The following is an 11287-nucleotide window of genomic DNA, read 5'->3' as shown; positions in this document are numbered from 1 at the left end:
AATGCCTCTTCTGCATTCAAAGAGAGAAAACACTGGTGGAAACGCTCCTCGCACCCTGAACTGATATTACACCAGCAAACCAGTTATTTCATTCTTTTGTAAACTTCAAAATTACACTTGTGTCCTCTCAGAGAGTTGGACAAATCAGAGCAATATAAGGCATCCTGTCTTGGAATTTTTCAGATAATGCCTGTGTTTGGGAGTGTGCTGTGCTCAGTTAATAGCAATGGCTGCCGGTAGAGGGAAGGGTATAATTCTTTGCTGGATTATAGGAGCTGCAGCTCATGCAGAGAGTCCTTTGTGATGGAGGCCAGTCAGCTTTTATGGACTTCGATGCTATTTGCTTCAGTACACTTCGAAATGCAGGGTCAGCTCACTGGGCTACATCATGCAATAATAACACATTTTTATAGGTGTAGCTTGTCAGAGGCACAACAACATGCAATACATAAAACCAATAAACGCACGATGTCTACAGATCCTCTCCTAGTAACCAGATAAAGCAATAAAATTGACAGCAGCCATCAAAAAGCTCCCTTGCTGACTCTGTGGGGTGAATTTATTGGTGTTTAATACAGCGGAGCTGTCTCTGAGCCTTGGAACGCCAAGTCACAGGGCACCACAAGTGGGGTGGGTCTGACAAATGAGAACAAGATGGGCAGCTAGGTCTTGCCAAGGCTTAAGACGTTGGGAACATTAGTGTAATGCATCCGAAGCAGAGGTTTTCTACGGAATGATTTGGTTTTTCCAAGTTATATGTTAAGTATTATAGAGTGCTTGTTTCACAATTAGTATTTTCCATCTTCAGTTTATATATATTCCTAAGGCAAGAATCAGCTGATATCTGACAGAATAGACAGGGAACCCAATGGGTTGGTGTTATCTATCTATCTATCTATCTATCTATCTATCTATCTATCTATCTATCTATCTATCTATCTAATCTTTAACTTAATATTTAGCTTCTTTGTTGACCCTTTAGGAGTTTCACATCTTGCACCCCAATTCTGCTCACTTCCAAGTCCCCCAATATTTTCCCCCATCCCTGCTGCGCACCCCCCACACATACAAAAGGAAACAAATCAAAGTAGGCAAATAAGCACAAAAGCAGAAATAAACAAAATAACCCAAAGAAAGCAAAAACCACAACAACAGAAAAATCTCCTTGCTTCTCCTTCTCTCCTGCCTCTCCAACACCTCTTCATTCATCCTGAAGGCACTGGGGGCTTCAGTGTGCCATATAGTATACAAATTGTCCCATCAGTTTTACTGGCAAATGTTCATTGCAATGAGTCACCGGTCTGGTTCAAGGACTCTGGTTTCTGGTACACCGCCATCACTGGATCCTCACTGGAACTCCTCTGGGATATCCTGTAATGGCCACGAGTCTTGGAGATCCTGTGGGTATCATTCCCCAGGACCAGTTCCTTCACCAACTCCAGCAGGTCCTAGATGGGGTCAACCCAGGGCCCGACTGTGGGCCTGTGTGGTAGCCAAGCTGCTCAGTCAGCTCCCCTAATGCATGTTCCCCTTAGGCTTGGTTCCCCCTGGCCAGTGGTGAGGGGTGGGTGTCATCTATGTAATGTGCAGGGGTCAGCTCTCTGCACATGGACAATTTGTATACTATATGCTGTAGGGTCCAATGAGAAGCTAGGCCAGCTTTCCCAGGGCCAGCAAAGGGTGGGGCCGGCTCAGCATGGCCCTCTGATTTCATCTTGCATAGTTCCTGAGGTCTCCTGATGTGACACAGGCCACAAACATCCACAGAGACCCCAGCTGTAGCTGGATCATTTACCCAGACATAGCCCTCAGCAGCAGCTAGGGCCCAGGCGACATCTTGACTCTGGGTGGAAAGAACGGCCACTCAGGTGGGAATGGTTCTGGAGGCTATCCGGACAGGGTTGGTGTTTCCTAAGACGGCATTCTGAATGTGGAATCCATCTGTACTTTGAGATGGAGGAAGTAGGAGACAACATGAAGAGTAGGAAGGAATGTTACAGAAACTCGTCATTGACTAGGAATCCAGGGTTAACCTCTGCCACAATATCCTCATTACCAGAGGCTTGGCATAGGCATCCTCTATTACCAGATCGCTCCAGGTATTTCTGGAGAGAAATGTGTGGGAGGGGCCAGTGAAGAAAGCTCTGGAGATGTTGACCAGAGCTAAGGGTAAGCAGGGATAGGCTTGGCCAACGTAGTAACCACTGATAAAGCCACAGGGACCACAGGCCTACAAAATCTCAGCAATGAATTATTCACAATATAAACCATCAGGGCTGTGGGAGAAGGCTCAGTGAGCAAAGTGTTCTCTGCCCAAGCCTGCAGGCTGAGTCCAGCTCCCTAGCACCTATGAGAAAGACTGGGAAAGCGGTGTGCTTTTCAAACCCCAGAGCTGGGGTAGAGCAACATGGGGAGATAAATCTACAATCAGCAAGGGGTCAGGTCTCAGAACAGGAAGATGCTGAAGCAGTCACCAGGCGTCAACATCTGGCGTCCACGTGACCATTCATGGGTGAGCATGTACACACACACCCTGAAACCGTATCATGTCCCAGCTGTGATTCTGGATATGGAGGAGCCATAAAGATGATAAAGGAGCTGAAGAGTTCATGCTAGTTGTGTCGTCATTCACCGTCGGCTTTGGATTGGCTATGTAGGAAGAAGCCACTTTCCGAAGAGGAAACCTTGCTGCAAGTCTCAGGGATATAAGAACTGACTGCTTCCAGAGGGGCTTCCAGAGGAAGGAACGACCATGTGAGAAAGGCTGAAGTCCCTAAGCAGGGAAGAGCTCCATCCCAGCTGTGGCCTGCCTAAGCAGCTTTTCCAGGGGGCGAAGGGAAGACGTGGCTTCTCTTATCATTCTGATTAGATGTCACTATTGGTCAATCACTTGACGTTTGACCAGCATTTCACAATTAGCTAACATCTCTAACCTCAAATTGGTTAGGAAATTTAATCAAGGTCTTAAGTAGTAGTCCCTTGGTTTTCATGGGGAAATTGGGTCCGGGAGTCCTCACAGATACCAGACTCCACAAATGTTCAAGTCCTTTATACAAAAATAAAATATTTTCATACAAATTACATGATCTTTTCATATTCTTTGTATTGTCTCCTAACAACATAAGACACAGTATATATGCTGTGCACATAGTTACATTGTTCAGGGAATGATGAAATGAAGTAAGATAGATACTTAGTATTTGTGCAATGTTTAAAAAATATTATCAGTCTGTTGTGCTTAACTCCCTGGATTCAGGGAACAGTAATAGCAAACATCACAGTAACTGAGTTTCAACTAGTAATTCAGACTGCAACCCAGAGACTTGGGAGGGATTAAGTTGTGACATTGTCAACTGCCCTGTCTTCTCTATCTGCTTTCAACAGCGCCATGTTGTCTGTCACTGCCATAGCCTTTGGGAATAGCCCTGGACTGAACAGAAATCTCTTCTCCCTTGTCATGTTCCCGACAGCTAGTCTGCAGGGACACATACATACACAAGGCTCCCCTGTGAGGGTGTTCTTCAATGTTCTCTGAAGGGAACAGGCTTTGGAAGGCCAGCCTGGGAACCAGACATTCATCTCCCTGTTCCTGTGGGAGAGAGGTCCAAGGACCAGAAACCTGGAGAATAAAAAGAGCAGTTTGGACCACAGCCCACCTCTAAGTTTGCAACCAGAGAGGTAGAATAGCAGACAGGGGGAGGGAAACCTCCTTGTTGGGAAATGAATGAAATCCGACCTTCAGGGATGGGTCGGGGAGAAGCTTTCAAAGTTTTGTACTGTTGACACCCTAGGGGTTTCTCAAGACCTTAGAAAACAAGGGGACTAATATAATCTGGTCGAGAGCAGAATTTATTACTTTGTCTCGTCTTTTAAATTCATTGTACTTTTTACCTTTTGTCATTTGAAATGAGCATTGAGAATTTGCTGGGGCCTAACTTTCCCAAATGGCTCAATTACAGAGAGCTCAGCCTCAAGCAAAATGTCAGAAGTTAGAGAGAGAGAAGACAGGGTTGGCCTCAGCATAGCCGGATTGGGCAGAGGGTGGGGGCACTGATGTGTGTTGCTCTCCTTTCTCAAATGGGTGGGGTTCAGATCGGGGGTTCAGTCGTTGTGGGTCACTTTTCACAGGAGGAAATGGCTCTGTCTCTCACAGCAGCGCATGGGCCTCTAACCACAGCATCATGGGAGATTCAAATGAGTAAGACATGTTCAGAAAAGCTCAATGAACCCCAGCCCAGCACTAGGAACCAGAAAAGTCTGGTCACCTGTGGATGACAGTTCCTTTACTTAGGACAATTCTGATAAACCCTTTTATCTGCCTTCTCTGGAAACCTTGAGCTAAATGTGTTGGTATTTCCACCTGAGAAAATATTTCACTGCGAAAATCAACGCAACAGTGGACAAAAGCAAGAATACGATGAGAAAGAAAATGCCCACAGCTGTGATACTGCATGACAGGGTGACATCAGATAGCCTGACTCCCCGCAGCAATGGGGGATTTGCACAAAGAGTGGCCTCTATGTCCTTGACTCTGTGCATATTTTCTTTATACCATTCCAAAAAGTAAACATTCGAGCAAGTGCAGTCCAGGGGGTTCTGTCTTAAATTAATGGTTTTCTGCTGGGACAGGATGGGAAGGAGGTCAGGGGGGATGATGCTAATGCTGTTCGAAGCTAGATTGAGGTATAGCCCCTTAAGATGACTAAGAGCCTCGATGCTACTGGATGTCAGCCTGTTGTGGCTCAGATCTACATGATTCATCATCTTAAGCTGAGCAAAGGCCTGCGGGTCTATGGAGGAGAGATCACAGAATGATAACATCAGGATTTCTAGACTCTCCAGGATCTGAAGCGGGTTGGTCTTCGGAATATTCCCGTTTGGAAATCGGTTTCCCTGTAAGTTCAGGTGCTGGAGTGCTGGCAGGCCATCGAGGAGATGCTGATTGCTGGTGTCAAGGAGGCAGTGGGAGAGATTGAGAACCTTCAGGAGATGGAGGTTCTGGAAGGGACTTTGTGCAGCATTAACACGTAATTGGGTAAACGCCAAATCCAGGAGTTCTAGCTGGGGACATTCTTGGAATGCCTCGGTCTTTAGGCCCAGGGGTTCATTGTAGCTCAAGTTCAGGCTTTGTAAGTGAGACAGGTTTTTGAGTTGCACGTTGCAACAGTCAGAAGTTTCGATGTCATCGTGGCTTAGATCAAGCAGACGAAGATTTTCTAGGTTGTCTAAACAGCCAGTACCAAGGGCAAGTTTCTTCTCGTTGCCTTTGATGTAAAGGTGTGTAAGGGAGGGGAAGCTGGCAGCATTGATTTGACACAGGTTATCAAACTTGTTTGCGCTGAGAACTAATTTCTTGAGGTTGTGTAGCCCCACAACCCCAGAGGGTAATTGTCTCAGGTGAGTGGCTGTCAGGTCCAGTTCATGGAGGCTGGTGAAGCAGTGGAATGTATTCGAGGAGATGTTGAGGAAGTGATGCTTCTGCAGGTTGATGCTCTCAACCGACATTTCACAGAGGCCCTCGAACACCGAGGAACTAATTTCTTTATCATCAATGTCCTCAAATGTCCCCAGCCAGAGCGACTGAACAGTAGAGTTCTGCAAACCCCTGAATATAACCAGCAAGTCGAGAGTCCCTCCAAAGTCCAAACTTTGGAAGACAGTTGACTTGAAAGCCCCAGGCTCTATCCTTGTAATGTCATTTCCCTTTAAGTTGAGGCTCAAGTTAGTGGCATGCCGTAAAGATTCCATATCTTCTTTAGATAGGTAATGGATGGCATTATTTTGAAAATCGAGAACCTTCAGCTTCTCTGTGGGGAAGTTTTTGGGGAGCTTAATGGAGGAAATATGGTTACTTCCAAGATGTAAACTTTCCAAGCTTTTCAAATTGTGCACAGGGATAAAGTCCAGACTGGACATTCCTGTTTGGGTGAAGAACAGGTGCTTCAGTGCCACGGGCCCATTGAGTGCGGTTTCTGCCATAAATATCAGCGGGTTTGCAGTTAACACAAGTGTGTCTAGCTGACGCTGGCTTTGGAAGGTATCTTCATGGATCCAGTAAATCTGGCACCTCGAAGAGATAAGAGCATTTGGCAATCATGCTTACGAGGACAAAAGAACAAACACCAGCACAACAATGAATCAAGAAATCCCTCGTCTGCAATAGCAAAATAGCATCACTAAAAAGTAAAGTAGAACTTTCCTTCACGCCTGCAGAATAATTTGTTGGGTTAATAAATAGCCTTAGTTCTGAATACTCTGATTTAGAATTTATTCTGTAGTCTTTGTTCCTTTAGAGTGAACACTCAGGGGTTATTTTTAATTGTAAGGAAAAAACCCAGTGATTGTAGAAATCAAACTGTGACTTACTGTTTAATTTAGTATAAAATATATCACACAGAAGATATAGGAGACACTATATACATACACATATGTGTATATATGTATGTATGTGTATGTAACACCGTGAACAAGATACACCCTTTGTTAATTTCTCATGGGGGGCTGAATTGCTATCAAAGATTGAATCCAGGTCCTAACACATGCTAAGCACACTGTCTATCACTGGTCTATAGTCTTGCCCTCTTTTTTTTCATCCGTTAAATACAAAAGGGTTTTATGAAGAACTATTGTGTGTTAAATGATACATGGAAAATGCCCCATTGAACTGAAGAACAGAAAAGACTCAGAAAACACCATCTTGATATTAATCTAAAAATACTGGATTGATAGCACACACATGCACAGGAGTGCACATCCCTTTGTTGGCACATGTGCACGCTGATGGTTCCCTCATTCACCCACCAGTAGGTAGTGATATTGGCCACGGTATCTCACAGTGGCACTTATAAGGTGACTATGGTCCCTGTTCTCCCGCTCTGCAGGAGCGGAAGGAGTGTGGAGAGCCGCTACAAGGGATGCGGATGTCACGAAAGCATCAGCCTCCTTTCCCTCATTTTCCTCACAAACTTGTGTACGCCCTCACTTGCTTTTGATACTTCTGCCCTTTGTTCTCAAACACTGGTTCAGCAATCAGATACAACTTTCAGGTTATGTTTTAGCAATTGGAATCATGGTTCCACCTCTAGAATAGATGATGGAATTCTTAATCCAATTTGTATATAACAAATAAATCAAAAGTTAATAGAAGTCAGATGTAGGGGTGCTTGCCTTTAATCCTATACTTCAGGAGGCAAAGGCAGGAAAATATCTGTGAGTTCAAGGTCAGCCTGGTCTACACAGTGAATTGGTGGAAGACTAGGACTACATAGAGAGACCATGTTTTTTTAAAAAGAAAACAAATCAGAAAGCAAACAAAACAACAGCAACCACACAATGTTACTAGAGATATCTAGGAGTTTTATCTAAAATATCATTGCCCCGTAACAGCCAACTGGGTTAACATGCCGCTTAATACAGCATCTGATCTGGTCAAGATTTTTTTTTTCTCTTTTGCGATCAATACCCTTAGAAAAGTGGTTCTCAACCTTCCTAAAGCTGCAACCCTTTAATACAGTTCCTCATGCTTAGTGACCCCCCAACCACTGCTACTTCCTAACTGCATATTTGCTACTGTTAGAATTGTAATGTAAATATCTGATATGTAGGATATCTAATATGTGAGCCCTGTAAAAAGGTCATTCAGCCCCCCAAAAGGGGTTATGACCCACAGGTTGAAAACCACTGCCTTAGGCCTTCCTTAACAGCACCATTGAAATACTTTCCTCGTAGTTGACTGGCCTCATTTTACAATATATCTTAGTACTAGAAATGTGTTCCTTGGGGAAGGATAAATAAATCTGTGGCCCTATAGGTGGTATCAGAAGTGCTTGGATTGTACAATATGGTTTTGTTTAAGTAAAATGTCAAGCGCGCACAAGGAGCTGAAATACCTACCTGGTTAAATCCAGAAAGGTGAGATTTACGAGTCTGCTGAAGGTCGTATTTTGAATTGTAGGCAAGAAATTAAAGCTGAACTCCAGACATTCTGTTGAGTTTGGGAGAGTGCCAGGTATTTCACTGAGACCTAAATTTTCACAGTTGTATGTTTTGTTGGTTTCTTTCTGATGGGAGAAGCAATATAAATGAATATTGGATTTAGTAATTTGATTCACTCTCTAGCAAGATTATGTATGATTTACCTTTTGAAAAGCGGTCCCACTTCTAGTTATCATTCCCCAAAATAAACTTGCAAAAGCACAAAATGTTTATGTGCACATTCTTATTCATTACGGGGCTTTAGTAAGCTAGCACAAGGAATAATGATAAAGCGCTTGCTCTTGATTAGATTAAGATGCAAATAAATCAGTTGGTAAAAGACATTTGTAGTCCATCAGAGACCTCTGAATGAAGGGATTAGACGATATTAAGAAAATTACACACTTTGTTAGCAAGGTATTGGCTGTAAGTCAAAATGTGGAGGGTGCACCTCTAATCCGAGCACATGGGAGGGAGTCGGGAAGATTCTGAATTAATGATGATGTGAGCTACACAGCAAGATCCTGTCTCAGGAAACAAAAAACCCCCAAACAAACAAACAAAGGGTGCTTTTTAGCGGGCACAAGCCTGAGTTCAACCCTCTGGTACTGGGAGAGAAAAGATGGTCAATAGCGGCACTGTTATGAGTGTGAGTCCAGCTGAAAAAAAAAAACGTGGTGCTCCTTAGAGGAACCCTGCAGAAATAGTCTTGCCCAAAACAAGCGTCCACATGAGGGACCGAATAGATTGGGATCATGGCTACAAGTGAGTGACTCAGTTGATTTCAGTTAAGACATGATAAAGCAACAGTCACCCAAATACAGATAGTGGGACATTCTATATTGTAACTGGAAAGGTAGGGGGCAAAGGAAGAGGAGGAAGAGGAAGAAAGAAAACTCTTGTTAAGAGATAAAGGAGAGGCTGGTGATAGGACTCAGTGAGTAAGGGCAGTTGCCACCAAGCCTGCCAACTTGAGTTTGCTCCCTGGGAACCCACAGGATAGTAAGAACCAACTCTTGCAAGTTGTCCTTGCAAGAGTTGGTTCTGCACATGCACCATGGTGCATGGTCACATGCTTGCTTGCGTATGCACAGAAAATAACTGTTGAAAAGCTATTTTAAAAGAAAAAGATAGACATAATAACTTAGGCAAGCAAATAATATTAACCCTTGTTTAGTTATGATTTTTAAAAAGCTAGGGAAAGACATAGTATAACAATTCCAGAACTCTCTAAAGACAGGATTTGATGATATTGAGAAATAATGAATTTGAGAGAGAGAGAGAGAGAGAGAGAGAGAGAGAGAGAGAGAGAATAGAAATTTTTGTTACATTAGTGGTTATGGTTTGATGAAAGAAATGGTCTTAGACTCTTTAGGTGCAGATTAAAGTAACTAAAAATAAAATGACAGGTTTGAGATTTGCTTTAGTACACTCTGGCAAAAAATAGAAATAAAAAGAGAGAAATCATTCCATAACCCCACCATATGAGAGGCTGAGACAGGAGGATTTCTGTGACTTCTAAGCCATCCTGAGATAGGGCAAGACCCTGTCTCAACAAACAAGGAATACAGGCAAACAGAACAGGAAGGAGGAGGGAGAAGTGTAAAGGTGAGTTTGCTGACAAATTCTTACCCTCCTGGGCATTTGAGGCGCTGGTAACTTTGTAACAAATTTGCTTAACACGCTATTAAAAGGAAAAAAGTAGCACAGATCTTGAGGATTTCAACCTTGAAATGCAAATTACTTCCCTGTTGGGATCTCCAGACTGTAGCTACCACACTGTGTGTGGGTCTATGGAACCACCCTGCGTCCAACATAGTGCTAGATCCTGAAATCTAAAGGGCGTCGCCTCTTAAACTTCTAATCCAAGACACAGATCTGGAACTAACTATATAGGAAATGCTATTCATCAGAAGTCCGCAGAAGTGTAGGGTTATCTGGTACCACTGTATCATGAGCGGCTGGTGTGGGTGTGGCTGAGGAGTGGGAAGAGAGAGGGTGGGTAGCAAGGTCGGCTGGTGGTGTACACCTGGCCCAGGGAGGCTCCTAGCTAAGAAAAATATCCTTGGAGGTACAAGAAGATGAGCACTAGGGATCACCGGTGCTCAGATGATCTCACATCCTAGGTGAACTAAACAACCACCTGGCTTCTGGTTTTTCCTTCCCACACGCCTGCTTTCCAGTAGTCCCTGAGGGTGCCCAACCAGCACTCTGGTTCAGCTGCCTTCCTACTGTTGTCTACAAACAGATTTTTCTTGGATGGACAGAAGCACACACATCTATCTCCCTTTTCTCCTGGATGGCGAGGTTCTCTAGACGGCACCATTTACATCACTTTGCCGAACTCCATTTCCTGCTCGGTGCACTTTTTCATAGCGCTACTACACATGCGCATCTCCAGGACACCACTGGTTTCCTTCTATTCCGTGAGGCTATTATAACTGTCGATGATGAAAACACCATATTTATATTTCCCTATAATTTATTCTCCAGTTTATAGACCCAACGTCCTCTAGGCACTCTCACAAATCCATCCATATAATGTCCTTGAAATGCACACTTTGCATTTAAAATCTAGATTTAGCTGACCGGTGGGGAAAAGCATGCTCCAAGACTGTGCCTGGTGCCCGTGACTGTAGCTCACCCAGAGAGAACTTGTGTGGACGGCTGTGGGCTCAGTGTTGCTATGGATCTTATTAGCTCGGAGGAGACATTTTTCTTTTCTGGTCCCCACTGGCATATCTGACATCATGTACGTAGGGAGAAAGGGGAATCTGCCAATCTGTCCGGCTCTATTATAGTATCACAGTGAAAGGCCTAAGGCTACTGATTCCCCGCTTCTGAATATACATGCTTAGGACACTGAAGTTATTTTCTCATGCAGCCTCTCCTGGGCTTCCTAAGCACTTTACTGCACTAATGGGATTCAGAAAGTAAAGGTTGCAGAAACTCTGCTGAGCCAGGGGCCGAGGGAGCTTCTAGTAGGAGGAAAGAAAGGCAAGGAAGTGAAATCGCTCTTTTACCCGAGCCAAAAAAGGAAAGGCAGGCAGGGTCTGCCAGTGCCAGACAGGAAGACCACCAAAGCGTGGTCCACAAATCTTCACATAGATGGGAACAGCAATGACTCTGCTGCCCTTCATCTCTTGGGGGAAGGGTGACGGCAAGACTTAGAACTTCAAACCAACAGGTCCTGGGGCTCCACAGGCACCTGCCCCCTACACGTTTTGCAATCAGAATTTTACAATAAAAATTGTTAGCCGGGCGGTGGTGGCACACGCCTTTAATCCCAGCACTCGGGAGGCAGAGGCAGGCG

At 44.2% G+C, this 11287-nt stretch overlaps 1 protein-coding gene across 2 annotated transcripts in view; it reads right to left on the bottom strand.

The window, feature by feature from the left end:
- Nucleotides 1-1167: 1167 nt before the first annotated feature.
- Nucleotides 1168-11287, bottom strand: part of Cd180 (CD180 molecule) — an 18401-nt gene continuing 8281 nt past the window's right edge. The window contains exons 2-3 of one of the 2 annotated variants that reach the window (XM_005366570.3): nucleotides 7894-8060; nucleotides 1168-6067 (exon numbers count right to left, since the gene is read on the bottom strand). In XM_005366570.3, the coding sequence (XP_005366627.1) occupies nucleotides 4339-6067; nucleotides 7894-8060 (1896 nt within the window). In that variant the 3' untranslated portion in view covers nucleotides 1168-4338. Of the gene's footprint in view, nucleotides 6068-7893; nucleotides 8061-11287 lie in introns of those variants that run through there. The other variant, XM_026788970.1, reaches the window with a different exon arrangement.

This window comes from Microtus ochrogaster, unplaced genomic scaffold (genome assembly GCF_000317375.1).
Source record: "Microtus ochrogaster isolate Prairie Vole_2 unplaced genomic scaffold, MicOch1.0 UNK11, whole genome shotgun sequence".
NCBI classification, from domain to species: Eukaryota; Metazoa; Chordata; class Mammalia; order Rodentia; family Cricetidae; genus Microtus; species Microtus ochrogaster.
This window is presented reverse-complemented; position numbering and strand designations above follow the sequence as displayed.